Below are 17,311 nucleotides of genomic sequence, written 5' to 3'. Positions count from 1 at the left end.
GGGGGGTTGGAGCTTCACAATCGTTGAGGTCCCTTCCAACCCTGGCCATTCTATGATTCTATGATCAACACTATTCAAGTTGTTGCATTCAAACTTGATTCTCTCTGTGCCTGGTGGTCACAGAACCCACACAGCTGCTGCCATCCGCTATCACAGCTATCTGCCAAAATGCATACAGTATGAAAATGAAAATACGACTAAGAAAAGTCTTATGGCAAATTTCTGAGTGTTTATATGGCTCTAGGATCCGATAATGCTTTACATAATGCATGACTTCATTTAACTTCAGCACAGACATACCTACCTAGCTATTGACAGGGAATCAGTTTTGTTAAAGTCTACTGAACTTTCTTGGATCAGATCTCTCTTCATGTTAGGAAATGAATTACCTTTTCCATTCATTCATGTACTAATAATTTCTGTGATATTACTTCAGGCAAAATTCTCATCATCCTAACAAGGGTGCTTACAAAGTGCCCTTAAACTTCAAAGCACTTCACAAAAGAGACTGATTCAGTCTCTTGCAGTCCTGCTTTTAGAACCCTGCTCATGCTATCTGCATATAAACCAATGGGATAAATTACATTACATAGGATCAGGCTCGCATGATATCAAGGTCATTAACACCTTCTTCTCTAATCAGTGCAGAGCAGATGATTATTGGAAAGCTGCCAATAATGGCACTTTGAGCTGAAGTTGGAAACCAACATTTTCATGGGATGTGAAACTTTTGAGCTGAGAACTTTGCCTTAGAAAAAACGCCTAAGTTGTTGAATATGGCAATACAACCCATTAAAATACAATCTTAGAAGTTGTACAGGTTCATAATTAATGTAGAATTGGACCGGGCAATTTGTAGCACAACATTTAGCTTTGTTTCTGAACCAGTGATTGATACCTTTATTTTAACGTTATTAGAACCAAGTAGTGAAAACATCTTCAAGACTATGCCAACTTTATCTCCCTTTATGCAGGCAATTACTGATGAGAGGGAATATGTACAGCCTTCTCCAACATATGCAGGCATAATGAGTTGTAATCAATCTGTTTGTTAGTTCTCATTTTATGTGGAAATTAAACAACCAGCAGAACAAGTAAAGATAGAGGGTTTGCATTGTGAAGGGAGTTGAGGGAAACGATCTTCAATATTCAGGTGTCATTTTTGGAAATTTCACAGAGGACAGAAAGAAACACCTGCCATTTCTGAATGGCAGCCTCTTCCCAACCCCAAGCTAAAACCTACTGGATCCACATAGTAAATTTACAGGACGTATCCCTCTAGTGGTGTACACTGACATGACTTGACTAACTGAACAGTTTGGTTGCTGTTGAGGTTTAGGGTGACACAGAGAAGTATGGAAAAGATCCTTTACCACTAACAAGCAGGAGAAGCCACAGGAAATTACTCCACTGGCATGTGAAGTGCATTTTTAGTAGTACTGAAAATAAGCATTTCATGAGCCCTGTGTTAGTTTCCCTATTTGTTACTGCAGAAATGAGATATTCCTTCCATGTGTCTTATAGTTCCCATAAAGAAAATATACCACCTGGGCACAGGTAGGTTTTGCTAACTAGTTAGAGAAACCACATTTAGATGCAAGTAACTTCAGGCTGTCACATTATATCCAGTGAAGTAATGTACCCTGCAAAGCATCGCTCAGTGTTACAGAGGAAAAAATACTGCATTTAATATGTGCTACTGTAAGAGCAGACAAAAATTGTCTTTGTAGAAAATGCCTTTACCTTTACAAAACAGATTTAGAAAGAAAAATGTATTACAATGGTTTGTGGTCGTCTCTTCAATACTGTGCTTTTGAGAGTGCAATGGCTGAAAGGATTGCTAGAGAATAAGTCAGAAATAAAAGGTTGTTACAATGAAGAACCCTACCAAAATACAACAGATAAATAAAAATTTCCCACTGAATTACATTAACAACTAACCATACATTTCTGTTTGCATTTCACAAGGGAAAAAAAAAAAAAAGAATAACAATCTGTGTTATTACATACCTCATAAAACCATTTGTTAATATATTCTGCCAGTTATAAAACCAGTTTCATAACTGGCTTCTTTTCCTATTGCAATTACAAATCTTGTCATATCCAGCATCCATTTGGTGATAAAAGAAACAAACATCCATGTTTTTAATTATTTATTTAAAACCAATTGTAACTGAATATTGTACATACTGTTTGTTTCCATTTTGTACTCCTGGTCTGCAGAGGGAATATTTATTTCTTCAGTTCCAGAACTGCTGTCATTTCAAACTTTGAGTTATTTTCTTGAAAAGAGCTTGTAAACTTAATATGGTTAACTATAATAAGAAAAGATAGATTAGAACCCCACAGGCTTCCTCATAAGAAAGGAGCATGTCCACAGAAGAGCAACAAAGCTGGTAGAGGGTCTGGAACACAAGTCTTATGAAGAGCAGATGAGGAAACTGGGATCATTCAGTCTGAAGGAGGCTCAGGGGAGATCTTATCTGCAACTCCCTGCACGGAGATTCTGGTGAGGTGGAGATCAGCCTCTTATCCCAGGTAACAACAATAGGATGAGACAGAATGGCCCAAGTTGTGCCAGAGGAGGTTCAGGTTGTGTAGTAGGAAATTTTTTTTCTCTGAAAGAGGGGTAATGCATTGGAACAGGCCGCCCAGGGAGGCAGTGGAGTCACCATACCTGGAGGTGTTCAAGACCAGGTTGGATAGGGCCCTGGGCAACCTGGTCTAGTACCAGATCTGGAGGTTGGTGGCCCTGAAAGAAAAAAAAAAAGAAAAAAAAAAACGTAAAAGGACAGGTCTGCAATGCATAGTGATTTTGATGATGTCTTGGCAGCCTAAATATTTTATCATTGCCATATCAATTTTGCTTTGCAGGCTTTCTATCATCACAAAAAATGTTGAACACCTCTCTCTACCTGATGCTGAAAGCACTTAGGTTGGGCTGAAGGAGGCATTTTATGAGAAATATATTACAGTGCACTTGCACTTACACAAGGAAATGGATATATTTAGACTGGAGGTTTTTTCATGCACAGAACCATGCAATCAAAGCATCCATTTGAGTTGGAAGTTACAGAATCACAGAATCACAGAATGGCCAGGGTTGGAAGAGTCCTCAAGCATCATGAAGCTCCAACCCCCTGCCACAGGCAGGACCACCAACCTCCACATTTAATACTAGACCAAGCTGCTTAGGGCCCCATCCAACCTGGCCTTGAACACCTCCAGGGATGGACGGGACATCCACAGCCTCTCTGGGCAGCTGTTCCAGCACCTCACCACTCTCTCCATAAAGAACTTCCTCCTGATATCCAACCTAAATCTTCCCTCCTTCAACTTCCAACCATTTTCCCTTGTCCTGTTGTTATCTATCCTTTCAAAGAGTTGATTTCCCCTCCTATTTGTAGGCTCCCTTTAGGTATTGAAAGGCTGAATGAGGTCACCCCGCAACCTTCTTTTCTCCAGGCTGAACAAGCCCAGCTCCCTCAGCCTGTCTTTGCAGGGGAGGTTCTCCAGTCCCCTGATCATCTTCGTGGCTCTCCTCTGGACCCTCTCCAACAGCTCCCTGTGTTTCTTGTAATGGGGGCTCCAGACCTGGAAACAGTACTGCAGATGGAGCCTCACAAGAGCAGAGTAGAGGGGGACAATCACCTCCCTGTCCCTTTACCTTTACCTTTAACCCCTGTTACCTTTAAAGGCCAACTGGTTCCACTCTCCTGCAATGAAAAGGGACAACTATACAGTGCTGGAGAGGAGGTGAGAAGAAATAAGATGTAGAAAAAGAAGTCTGTGTGTATACACACAGTACGTTCCAGTGAGTAATGGGTAGAAGAGCTGTGCCTGGCTGTCAAGGTCTGCTCAGATCTCCTCCTTCGGTCTGATATACAAACAGAACACAATGTTATCAGGCCTTTCCTCGCACATTTTATCCTTTTCCCATGCATTTTGAGTCATTCCCTTTTTAGACTGCGTTTCCTTTTGGAAACAAAAAGCACTTTGCATACTCCGGGTGCGAGCATAGTAGGCAGCGTAAGAACTAAATAAGGCATCAGCTGGGAGGAACCCCCGTGTGGGAGGCAGTGCTATAAAAAAAAAAAAACCTTTTTCCTGCCTCCCTACCCTCAGAGAAATGCTTTCCTCTTTATTTAAAAACACAGCAGTGAAAGGAGCAGCCACGTTTGTGCCACCCAGGCAGCGCTCTGCGGTGGGCTCACAACTCTCTCAAAGGGCACGACGCGGGTCCTCCGAGCCTTTAAGCTTTCCTTTTCCCTCAGGTGCCCCCTCAATCCGCCTTTTCCACCTCCACACCCAACAATCCCCACGGAGGGCCGAGACGCGCCCCAAGGCCGCGGCGGTCGCCATGACAACGCGCGGTGCCTCCTCCGCTCAGCTCCGCCTTCAAGCAGGCGGGTTCAGCTCGATTCTCCGCCCTCAGATCTCCAGGCCCGGCAACCTTCTTCTTCCCTCCCTCCCCCCCCTTTTTTTTTTTTCTTTTTTCTTTTTTTTTTTTTTTTTTTTTCCCCCTTTTTGCTCCGCTGTGGCCGAAAGCCGGCGCGCCGCGATGGCTCCGGCCGTTGACCGGGAGGGTTACTGGGGCCCTCCGACCTCCACCTTGGAGTGGTGCGAGGAGAATTACGCCGTCTCCTACCACATCGCTGAGTTCTGTGAGTGGAGCCGGGCTTCCCCTCCTTTTCCCTCTCCCCCTCCCCCCTTCTTTTCTCCCCTCTCTGTGCCCCCCCCCACGGGTGTTGTGAGGGCCCCCCGCCCCCACGCGCAATGCCCAAGGGCAGGGAGATTCCCCTTCCTTCGTGATCCTAAGGGAAGCGAATGGTGGGGGGTGGGGAATAGGCTTACCCCTCAGCCAGCCCCGGTGGGTGAGAATGGGTCCTTTCACCCAAATCCCTGAGGTGTTTGCTCGTCCCTTCCTCCATCCCCCCCCAGATCCCTGCCTGAAGGAAGGCCGTTTCTCCCAGTGTATCATCTCGTGGCCCCAAGTCTGTCCCTTTGGCTGTGCCTAAGCAGCAAAAAGGTGCCTGAAGGTTGCGGAGGGTTTGAAGGGTTTTGCCATTGGATTAAAGGTGTTTTTGCAGCGATGCGTGGATGACAAGAAGGAAGCCTTCCTAGAGCGCTACAGGTCCACAGCCAGCAATGGGTATCCTCATACAGAGCTGGCATCTTCAGCTGCCTGATCTTGGGTTGCCCAGATCCTCGAGGTGCTTTATAGCAGCTGGGCCCCACTTGTTGGCATAGCTCTGAGGAGCAGCAAGAGGACAGGCCACTGTTTGGACTTCAAAACTCTATTCTTCAGGAGCAGTCAGGAATTTAGATGTGTTTCAGTGTATTTTGGAGAAAAGGTGCTTGAACTACGAAGTCATCCAACAGGCTTGTTGGGTTCAGAGGGCTTGAGATGCTGTTTGTTGTGGTAGGGAGTAAAGAATCAAGCCTTGTCTATAATGTATTGTTGAAAAATTACGTATTTTTGTGTCCTGTGGCTTCAAATGATGTACAAGTTTTGCACGGCCACCTGATAAATGCCCTGTCCTACAAAGGCTTTCATGTCCATTTGATGAGACTGCTTTTGAAGTCTTAAAACCGTAGGAAAGTAGTTCGAAAACTGAACAGGCTCTTCTACCCTGAAATGCTTGGAGTGGGAAGCCTGAGAGGATCTTTTGCATAGCTGGGATGCTTCAGCAGCACTTTGGAAGAGCTTGGCATGCAGGAGAGTGAAGGTTCTGGGTGTACCTCCTGGGCTGCGACTGGGTGACAAACACTGACGTGGGTGGAGGACCAAAAGAAACAGTTGTTATTTATTGTTGAGGTTTTCAGAGTGGGAATGAGTGAATAACATGAGCACAGATGGCATAGAAACTCAGAGGAAAAAGGATGTTGGGGTGTAGATTTATGGCTGAAAAGAGGCTGCTTAAGAGAGGGCTTAATACTCTAAAATGGGACAAACTTAGGAGTTCTTAAATAGAATGATGCTTTTGCAGAGTATGTATTTTTGCGTTTTCCTCTTGGCAGAAATTGGTTTGAGAGATAATCTACATGGGGAAGAGGAAGTTATTTCTTCACCATGTGAAAATAAATTTGGCTAGCATGTAAATTTTGAAGTAACCCCTGCACTGTCGGGTGTGTGAACTGATAGTTTTCATCTGCTTCTAGATTAGACAAAGAAGATGAGATTAAAGTTGTTTGTTTAGGGGAAAAAGTAAAAGAGGATTAATTACAGAAGGTTTGGGCTTTCCTTACGGTTTTAGTGTTGGGGACCACAGTTTGTTGGTCTGTCAGTTGTGCTGAAACAACTGCATATAAAAGCTGTGCTGTAAGCTACAGCATTGAAATGGGCCAAGCCTAGCAAGCAAAGCAATTAAACAAAAACTCAAATTCAGAGAGCAAAGAAATCAGAAAGTACAAAAATATTTTTCTTGTGTCTCTCCCCGTTCTCATTGTGGTGATTTGTGATGTTGCAGTTGATTATATGTAAAGCTCTGTTACTTTGTCTTACCTTACTGAATAGCGAAAATTACTTTTGGACTTCTTGCTGACTTGGTACCACTCAGTTAAGCTGGTGGTATATTTAAAATCTTTTCATTAAACATTTATTGTAATTAATTTATAAGAAATCATTGAAGACCCAAAGTTGAAAGATGCTGATGGGTCCAAATCAAATATTACGTTTTCTTCAGGTTTCTAAAATGCAAAGAACCAAACTGAAAGCTTGTTTGGCAAATTAAGTCCTAGTGCCATTTAGCAATTTATTTTTATACACTAATTTTAGTAGAAATTGCTACCAGTTGTGTTCCAGAAGCAGTTCTTTGCTATTCACTCCTTAAAGAAACAGCAAGCAATGGCAGTTCAGCAGTTGTACCTGTTCAGAGGTGTGAAGGTAATGTGGTACAGTGTGTTGTTTGTTGGGTTTTTTTTCTTAGCATGTCAAGTTTGCAACATCTCCATATGCCCGAAACACAAGGACTTGCATTCAAAGATTCATGCTTTAACTAAGCAAAATTGTTTTTTCTTGCCTTTGAGTTTGCACCTAGCCAGTTTTCCTTCCTTGTGTAGGCGGATGACTAACTAAATAATATTAAACTGATTGAAATGGAGAAGCAGATGAAGATAATTACTTCACCAGCCTGTGTTTGATGCTGAAATGACTCTCACGTCCCTCACTGATGCATCTATTGTGTGGTGTAGAAATTCAGTCAGGGTTCCTCGGAGTTTTGGATTAATTCTCATGAGCTAGAGGGCAAGCAGTACAGGTGCATTTGTTTAGAACTAATCTTTTCTACCTCCCAGTGTGTGTATGCTGAATTATCTGAGCTTTTGTGCTCAAACAGAATCGAAATAAGAAAAAACACCACCCTCCCACCCAAACAAACAGAACAAGGTCAAATGTAAGTCGTGTTGTTCAGCAACAATATTACAGTTTATTCGTTATTTCCACAGGGGTGATGTTTTAGGTGACTTTAACCCATATAGCATTCAGTTTTTGGGGTCTGTTTTGATTTGAACATTTGTATGATAAGTATTTTGTTCTTCTTGCATTCATACTCTGGGAAGCACGTGTCTTGTAGGCTATGAAAAGTGGATGTAACTGATCTTCATAATTTCTGCTCTCTGTGGTTCCAAAGGGTTTATGATTCTCTGTCGGAAGTAGAAGAATCTGTTGTTGGTCCCAACTCAGTGTTTGGTTTCAGTTCCAATCAAACTTCAGTGATGTTTCTGGGTGTGTGGAATAAGGCCTTGTGTGCTGTTGTTATCTTTGAGTAATGTGCATCGCCTACAACAGAACTGCTTTCAGGTGGTATGAACTCATTGGCGCATATAGTGGCAAACATCTTGAAAGCAGCTTCAGGCTTCCAAGAAACTGTTGTCAGATTGTTTCTTTCTTGGCCTCTGATCCTGTGTCGCTATGTTCTGCCACCTTCATTTAAGAAAATATGCTTTCGTTACCTTTTGTTTTTATTGTGTGCTTGTTTACCGTATTTCTTGAGCTGCTCTTTCCTTATAGAACCAATGTTTGGGGGGAGGGGGGAGGGCATTGTTTTGGTCTGCTTATGATTCAGGTCAGGTAGGGCCGGGCTCTGAGCACCTGATCAAGCTGTGGGTGTCCCTGTTCATGGCAAAGGCCTTGGACCAGATGGCCTTAAAGGTCCCTTCCAACTCAACTCTGGGATTAGAGCCACTTCTGCCAGTGTTTCTAAAATCCTTCCTATTTTTCGTCTAAATGAGAGGTAGCGTTGAGATGGCTGTTACCTGTGTTGTTAGATACAAGAGATCTCATTCACATAGATACTACTATCAGAGAATTCTCTGTTGGAAACTAACACAAAAATATCTGTGTTTTCTTTGAGCAAGCCTAAAAAAACAAACAAAAAAACCCACCAATTGAGCTGTCAACAAATACACCTGGATCTCTGTTTTGCATGGGAATCATTACTTTGGAACTTATCAATTTGCTTAATGTACTTAAAGTTAGGAAAACATCTTGAATGTTGAATTTTGACTGCCATGTATATACTTTCACCTGTTCCTCTCAAATATCCCCCTTTATTTTGCTTTCTTTGCCAGAGGCTTTGAAAAGGGGCCAGAGGCTGAAAAGCTTGATATTACTGTGCGAGTAAAAATAAAGAAAGAAATGAAGTGAAATAAAGCCAAACTGCCTGGCTTCAAGAGCTCTGTCTGTTCTTTCTATCATGAAGTGGCAGGTGAAGGAAGAATCATGAGGATTAATTGGGTGTGATCAGCCCAGCTGCCTGGCTGCAGCTGAATTATTTAAAGGCATCATGAAGCCAATGATTTCTAAAGTGCTGTTTAAAAAGAAGACGGTGTCACAGCCGTGCAGCCTTTAAGACTGAAAGGGATTTGAACGTTCAACTTTAATGACCTGATTGCAGGAAGCCACATCACACATTTCCTCTTTAAATTTATCAGGTTCCTTCAGGGAGCTTCCTCAACTTAGGGGGAGGGAGAGATGAAAAGTTAAGGGAAAATTAAACTAATTGATGGTGGCTGTAATGTCAAGTGGAGTGTACAGAGCAGTGCTGAGCTGTGGGATGCTTTTCAACACGAACACTTCTCACTTGGTTTTTTGTGCTGTGGACAAAAGGAAGTTGATAGAAGGGTCTCTTTATTCAAAGAGGGATATTGCAGAAGGAAGCTTGTTAGGCAAGCAGCTGTCTCTGCTTACAAGTAACTTTTGGTCAGTGGCAAATACTGCTGCATTATTTTTATTTCTCTTCCTAGTTCGTATATGAGTATGCTGCAGCTGGAAGATAATCTTGTGGCATTGCTCTGATCTATAATTTTTCCTTTTTTGTGTGTGTGTCTCTGATCCATGATGCACCTCTACCTGTCATCTCATGATAGCTTAATTTTTACAGCTTTCATTGAAAGGCAGAGTCAAAGGCTTCAGGAAAATCCAGGTTTGCCCAGTAAACTCGTTCTCTATCCCTCACCTTGTGGATATGCTTAAAACTTGATGGATGCTGTGGCGATGGACCACGTGTGTGTTGTATAGCTACTAAGTGACAATAAAAACCTTAAATATGGTTTAACAAAGCGTTTAATTACTCTATAATTAGTGCTTCGCATTCAGTACTTGTACAGCTGGCATTTGGACATCTGCCACTCCAAATGGTAACAGAGCAGTGGCATTTGTACACTTCAATTCTGCTACATGCAGACTAAAGCAGAGAAACTTATCAAGTACATGGTATGAATCTGCAGAGTAAATATCATTAGTTAAGCATGGGAAGATTAATGTAAAACCAATTATGGTAGAGGAACACTGCTGATTTCTGAATGCCTGTAAATGAGCCTTTAGTGACAGTTGTCACAACTGAAAAACACAAATGTCTTTAATCTGTTTGGAGATTGTCTTTTATTTTTGAAACTGCTGTTTCTATAATGTGTTTCCCGTATTTGCTGGAGCATTTCGTAGAACAGCGGGGAAGATATTTTCTAAACAAAAGAATAATATTAATCACTGCAAAAATGTTCAGAGGAACTCGGTGTTGTTTTCAAGCCCAGAAGCTAAGTGGTATGTGGTCATTTTGTCATGCAGTGCCTGCAAGCACTACTTGACCATTTCTCTCGCTTTTTCAGTAGCATAAAGAGGGTCGCAAGAAGGTTCGCAGATCATGAAAGGTTAAAAAATGCAAGAAGAGGTTTTAGTTCAAAATATGTATCAAATAAAAAAATGTACAATGCTGGGAGTGAGTCCAGCTGCAAACAGTTCTCGAGTCAAAGCTACCTACCTTTAGCTTTGATTTTTTTCTATCGGTGGAACTCTTTATGCCTGCCTCATTAATTACAGCCATTTTTCAGTCCATTAGCAGAGAAGAAAAGCTGCTGCATGAATTCAAGGCGCTTGACTATTTTGGTAGTTTTGGAAGCATTACAAAGAAGTCAGGAAAATGTCAGGTAAAAAGAAACTTCTAGAGAATATTAGAGCTCAGAAAACAGAAACACTGCTTTTGCACTGATCTTTTTTACCATTGACAGATCTGAGTATCTCAGTATCCCAGACAGGCAAGCTCTGGGTAGAGTCTCTGGATTTTGATGGGCAGCATTTAGGTTTGAGAATTTGGGCACAGGTCTTTTTGTGCAATGAAAAACTGAGTGTAAATACTCGGGTTTCTTGTGCTAGCTCACATATCTGTGTCATAAAATGACCATTAAGGTTGGAAAAGACCTCTAAGATCATCTGGACCAACAGTCAATCCATCACCACTATGCCTACTAAACCATGTCCCTCAGTGCCTGTAAAGTATCTTGACCAGACTTATTTCTTTTAAAGAGAACTGGTCTGTCTGCAGCTTGGGAGAGATAGCAGCTCTCTCATTCATTCATTTCTGGTGGGAGAGGCACCCTTGTGCTCAGCCCCTCCCAACCATCTGATGTTTCTCTCCATTTCTTGACCTTTCCAACTGGTGACTCAACCTGCCTTCTACATTGCAGATTTTTCCTGAGGGAAATTCCAAATTTTATTTCCAAATTGAGATTAATGTCCAGCAGCAGTTTGCTTCCCAGCTGTGTCCTGGGGCATTAGTTTATTGTATCTTTTTTTTTATTGTCATTGGTTTTGCTGGGGAGACATTATTCCTTGGTTCTTTAGATTTGTTTTCAGAATCTAGTGTCCTTGGAGTGACCTGGCGGTGATACATGCATCTCTTAAAGGATCTCCAGCTGAGATGAGTGAGCAAGAAGTTATTTTCCCTTGCAGCCTGGTCCAAGCAACACTATACTACCGATTCTCTTCTCTAACAAGAGGAGCTGGTGAAGATGAACCAGCATAAGTTCTTGTCAGCTGGGCAACTTTCAGGCTTTTAGTTTGAGATTTGACTTTTGGGTTTGAGGAGAAAGCAAGGTTTGCTCTGCTTTAGGCAGGAAAGTAAACAAGCAGAATTAGAGAAAGATGATGCTGAGGGTGAGCTGGACATCTGCCTCCACCTGCAAGTTTGTACCAGGTGTGGGCATCCAGGACAGAATATGTAATTTACACCAACCCTTCTTTCCTCTCAATTTCTTCCTTCACATTTGCTTCCCTGTGAGTTGGGGTGTATGGCAGTGGATGTCTGTGTATGTCTTGTGTGGTTTCTGGCTAGTAGAATTTCAGTATATCAACGTTATGGTCATAAAGCATGACCCTGGAAGCTCTTTTACTTATATGGTGCCTTAATGAGCTCATTATTTGCAGTGAAAGCTCAAGATACTGCTGCCCTGTAGGCTGGATTTTCAGTAATAGTTAATTTCAATTGGATAAGGGCCTTCATTTGGACAAGATCCAGCATCCAGAAATCAGATAAGGTATTAGATCAAAGGAAGGAGACTGTAGTGCTGTTGTAAGATAGTTAAGCATTAATAATAGCCTGGAGCACTGATGATGCTGGGACAGAGTAATTCTGTCCACTGTCATTTCTTCATCAGGTTTTTCCAGGCTCCCAAGTCAGAGACGTTTGTTTAGACCATGGTTTGCCTCCCAACTGGAAAGCATGCTGTCCCATCCCCTCTAATGGGTGTTTTGACCTTACCATGAGGAAGCACAGGGATCCCTGAAGAATTACTTGCATATCTTCTTTGTGAAATAGTATCTGCAGACCTGGCTTTGCTCTGAAGCAGTTTCCAGCATTGCTGTGCTGCTAAGGACAGCCAGGTCTATGCTGGCTCTGGACTGCGGCATGCCAGGGCACATTCCTCCCATAGGGGTAGGGCGCAGTTCTTTTCAGGCTCTTGTCGATTTATAAATAAAGATTTATATGTGTCAAAGTTGCTCTGGGTGATATTTGAGTAAAAACCAATGTCTTCCCTCCCCCCTCCGCCACCCCCCCAAGTTGTTTTTACAGCTGTGAAAATGAATAGAAGGGGAGAACAGTCTGGAGATGCAAAATGCTTTTCTACCAATTTTTGATTTGGTAACAGAAGAGAAACTAAAGCAAGGTGTTTGTGTTCATGGCCTACTGTTACCTGCAGGTCAGGCTTCTGCAAATGGGTCTCCATAAAGCTGCAGCTAGCTGCAGTAATGTGGGAGATCATAACTTTCTTCAGAAGCAGCAGAGCGAAAACCAGGTGACAACTGCTGGTTCATGTTGCTTGTGGCTCTTTGGAAATGGTGACTATTGGCTCTAACAAGAATCAGCTCCATTGGATTGCGTAGATGCTTTGGGAAGTAGCAGAGAAATGTGGCAGAGCAGTGAAATCATCCAGCAGATGTTGTTTTCCTTCACTTAACCAAGCTGCTATGGCTTTGTGGTCTGTGATATCACAGTTGTTTTTCACTCAGGCGTTTGGGACTTGATGGCTGTTAATTCTTTTAAGGCCCAAGTTTATCTTCCTGTGATACTGTCTTCCATATGATGTCCAACGTGAGCACAATACTCAAATGCTAAAATTGAGTCCATCCCACTTAAATTAGCCTGTATTTTTTCCTCTTTTCTGTTGTAGGCTGTAGAGAAATATTTCCTTTTCCTAAACATATCCCGCTGTGAGGTCTTCTATTCATTTTTTTTGTCCTTGAACTTTCCCACAGTGATTTCCATATGTCTTTTGTGTTAATTTATGTTTTCTTCCGCTTTTACTGTACTTCTGCATTTGTCTCAGAGCTGTCCTCTGAAAGTTTCCTCTGCCAGTCTTTGAGCAAGCAGTTGTGCTGGGAACTTGGTTCATTTTGTGTTCAGTTTGCTTATCTTTGCACAGTAGAGCTTCCTCCTGCCCAAATGTCTACCAGCTAACACATGAATTGTATTTATGTAGCTACTGCATTAAACAAAGACAGTGTGTGAAGTTTTATTTTTCAATGCACTGCATTCTCTCTTCCCATATTTGGTTTAGGTTGTGAGATTGTTGAATTTAAACTTCAACCTTACTGTCTTTATGGAGAAGAATCTTCATTTTCACATAGATAGAATGATAGAATGGCTTGAGGGACCTCAAGAATCATGGATCTCCAACCCCCTGCCACAGACAGGGCCACCAACCTCCACATTTAATACCAGACCAGGCTGCCCAGGACCCCATCCAACTTGGCCCTGAACACCTCCAGGGATGGACGGGACATCCACAGCCTCTCTGGGCAGCTGTTCCAGCACCTCGCCACTCTCACAGTAAAGAACTTGTTAAATAGCTTTTGCCAACATTTGTGGGCTAATAGGCAACTACTTCAATTTTTCAAGTCAGAACATGCAAGTTGTGTTGAAATGACAAATAAGAGGAGTTAGAAATAGCAGACCGGGGGAGACACAGCCTTCAAATGTTGGGTCAGTGAATGAGGTACAGAAGTCCTTGCTGGAGGTTGTCACCTTAATTACAAACTGTTAGAAAGACTTTAAATGTGGCATACTTAGAAGAGGAATGCCTACCTAAAAGAAGTAAAGTTGGATGTCTAGAAGTGAGTAAGAGTAATAAGAGTCAGTCATTTCAGAGATCAGATGGTTGTTTTTATTGTTTTCTCTATCTCATACGTTTGGATTTTGTGTTGAGGGACATGGTTTAGTGAGTACTGTTGGTGACAGGTGGATGGTTGGACTGGATGATCTTGAAGGTCTTTTCCAACCTTGATTATTCTGTGATTCTGTGATCATTTTGTTGGCAGCCATACAGTTCTTAAGGTGGTGCTGCAAGTTAATGGCAGTTAATTCTGGATGGGGGTTTCTATTAGTTTGCTGATGAGAGAGAAAAAGTCATCAACTGATGTTGTGGTGGCTGATGTGTGTCTGATTCAGGCTGTAGTCACTACTGGTTCATCATCTCAATGTGCTCTGTTTTACATTTATCACACCCCATCTTCCCTTTCATTTTCCTATCATCCGTGTGAGATGAATCATCAGTAGGAGAGACTTCTAGCTTTATCATTCTGGACACCCATGAGAAATCCATAATGAAAGGAAGGCAGGAAAGCAAGAGAGTTTGGATTTTGATGAAAGCTTTCTAAAGTTAATGCTGCAGATATCTTGAAAAAAGCACTGATCCGTGTTCTTTTCTGCTGCTCACCTCTCAGTGAGTGTATTGGGCTGCCCCCATGCTGAGCTCTCATGCTTCACTGCACGGTGCCTGGGAAGGAGCTGCCAAAGCCTCTGAGACCATACCCATAGGATACTGTGCCTGAAGGCACTGCATCTGGAGTAAGGATAGAGGATGCTGAGCTGGATGTACTCTGCTAACTCAACGTCAGCTGCCAGAAGCTGTGCTTCTGTGCTTCAGGGAGTCTCAGGCTTAGAGGAGTTGATGCAGGCACTAAATGTGAAGCTATACACTGATCCCAGTGTAGGAGAGGAAAGGTGAACTAGAAGGAGTTAAGTCTGATGAAAATCAAATTAAATGGATGATCCCTGTAACAAACATCATCATAATCACTTCAGTTTTAACATTGGCTCGAGAGTAAGCTTGCCCTTCTTGGTTGCTTCTTGGCAGCCTGACATCAGTTTGTCTTAAAATAACATTTCAAATACATTTTATTTTGTTTCCAGTAAAGGCTGTAATAGCAGCAAATCTGCCCTTCAGCAATGAGCTTATCACATGTAATATTCAAACTTTACATCATCTTAGCCTAATCTCTTTACACTTTGATTGCATTTTCCAGCTGTAGGTACTTGCTTTCAGTGTGCTTTCTAGATTGATATTTCAAATGATGTGCCTATGTTAACTGTTTTAACTTCAGATTTACTTGCAAAATCCTTCCAGGTGTACTTCCAACTGATTGGTTTGGTTGCGTCTTAGGTGCACATTTATCAGGGAAATGATGTTTTCTTTTCCACGAGGTTTCCTATATTCTGGAAAAGCAATGTTCAAAGATGGCATATCAACTATTGGTAATGAAAATGAAGTCTAGTTAGTTGTGGATGTCTTGGATTGGAAATAAAGTACAGTGGTAAGGAGATGTTCACTGTCCTGTTTGTTCAGACTTCTTGCAAACTCAAGAAAATAGTCAAGGATGTATTCTGGCACTTTAGTTTCTTTCTCAAATACTGTTACGGATAGTATAATACTCTCCTCTGAACCCCCAAAATATTTATTAATGCTTCAGAATACTTCGTATTGTAGGCAGGCCTAGATGTGATAGGCATGGTTAAAGCCATAGGAAGATAATTAGCAAAACTGGCCTTCAGTAGTGAGGAATTACGGATTTAGGAGGATAGTCCAAGCCCACAGCAGCCCTGCTGTGTATCTCCCTTCTATCCTTGGGAAAAGTGCCCTTGAAGTGACATAAGGACTATCTCTGCTCTGGAATCCCAAAGTAAGATATCACATTGATGTCCTGGGCAGATGCTCTTCCCACAGCTGGTTTCATCCCATACAGAGGAGATGCTGAGAACATCCCCTGTCCTTCAAGCTCTCAACTCACACCCTCAGAAGAACCACACGTCCACGTTTGGGGCTGTCAGGTGCTTTTCCTTCATTTTGTTATATTCTTTTAGAATTCCAGTAGGAGGAGAACTCCATTACTCTGAATGCTGTAAGAACTGGTAACTAAAGAACTACAGTTCTTACTTTTACATATTTTGAAACTATAATTAGAAGAGGTGATGTGGGTAAGTCAGTTACCGTGTTAGATAAGGGTAGCTGGACATACTCTCTTCTAACCTGTCTTCCTCTTGCAGGGGTGTTAAGGATAAATACACAGAAGACTGGGGTGGTTCAGACACTGCAATAATAGAAACTAAATAGGTAATGAATATGTTTTTGCTTTTGAGAGGGAAAAGCAAAAGCTGCTTAGTCCAGCAATGGATGTTTCACCATCTAAGTTGAAATCTGCTTTATTTTACGTGGTTGTGCAGCTATCAGTTTCTAATGAAGAAATGTATGGAGTTATTTTAAAATTCGCTTTCATGCATTTATTTTTAGAACAGCATAAGAAATAAGATCAGTGCTGGAACAGTCTCCTGTTAGGTTCTAATTTTTTAGTGATTTTATTACACATTACAAAGCGATTTTCATAGAGGTGAGAGTCAGGAAAAGGATAACTTAATTGTAACCCAGAGCAATTCAGAAGCAGTTTAATAACAAGTGCTTCTGTAGAGAGGCATACCAAGGAGAGGTTTGTGCATTAGAAAATACACCCACACTGTACAGGTTTGAACTGAGCTTGCTCACGCCAGCTCTGTTAGTCAGCAGCATTGAGAGCTTTCTCTTCTAATTACCTTCTACACGTTGGTTGTTTTGAAGAACACAAACGTGTCATGCAATACTGTAATTGGAGTAGAAACATCTACAGAAATATTGGCTGAATGGGTACACTGAATGCCAAGGGAGTGAGTTCTGCAGCTGGGATATGAAATGCATAAAGCTGTAAGTCAGCACTTCTTGCTTGATGCAGCATGTTGGAACTGCTTATAAAAGCACTGGAGATAAAAATCAAATTGTGTTGTTAATAATTAATCTTTTTTTTTTTTTTTTTCTCCTTAAAATTACCTCATTACCCCTCCCTGATCCACTGAATCGCTGGAGTGGTTTACCTGTGCAGTTTGTTTGAAGGATACCAGTGTGTATTTAAGGATCCAGAGAACTGAAGACCCAGCCAGGCAGAAGCAGCCAAGAGAGGTCAAAGCACAGGTCTGGGATGCTGACTTCAAGCACAAAACCTCTTAGCTGGCCACCTGTTTTCCTTTGTAGTACTCCTGGTTGCTCTTATCTGAGCCCCTTCTGACTTGTCCCTCTCAGATTTTCCCATAATATTATGCTAAGGTACATCTCTTATTTGCCTAAACCTGTACATAGCTGGATTAATAGAGTATTCCTTTCCAATCTGCTTAATCTATCACAGTTTCCTGTGGTGTTCTATTGACCTTTAAATGTTATAATTCTTACTATTTAT

The 17,311-nt window shown here is 41.9% G+C and overlaps 1 protein-coding gene across 1 annotated transcript in view; it reads left to right on the top strand.

The window, feature by feature from the left end:
- Positions 1 to 4,466: 4,466 nt before the first annotated feature.
- ACER3 (alkaline ceramidase 3) overlaps positions 4,467 to 17,311 on the top strand; it is a 56,612-nt gene continuing 43,767 nt past the window's right edge. The window contains exon 1 of the mRNA XM_085216487.1: positions 4,467 to 4,664. Within this exon, the coding sequence (XP_085072613.1) occupies positions 4,562 to 4,664 (103 nt within the window). The 5' untranslated portion in view covers positions 4,467 to 4,561. The remainder of the gene's footprint in view (positions 4,665 to 17,311) is intronic.

This window comes from Meleagris gallopavo, chromosome 1, assembly GCF_905368555.1.
Source record: "Meleagris gallopavo chromosome 1, MGAL_WU_HG_1.1, whole genome shotgun sequence".
NCBI lineage: Eukaryota > Metazoa > Chordata > Aves > Galliformes > Phasianidae > Meleagris > Meleagris gallopavo.
This window is presented reverse-complemented; position numbering and strand designations above follow the sequence as displayed.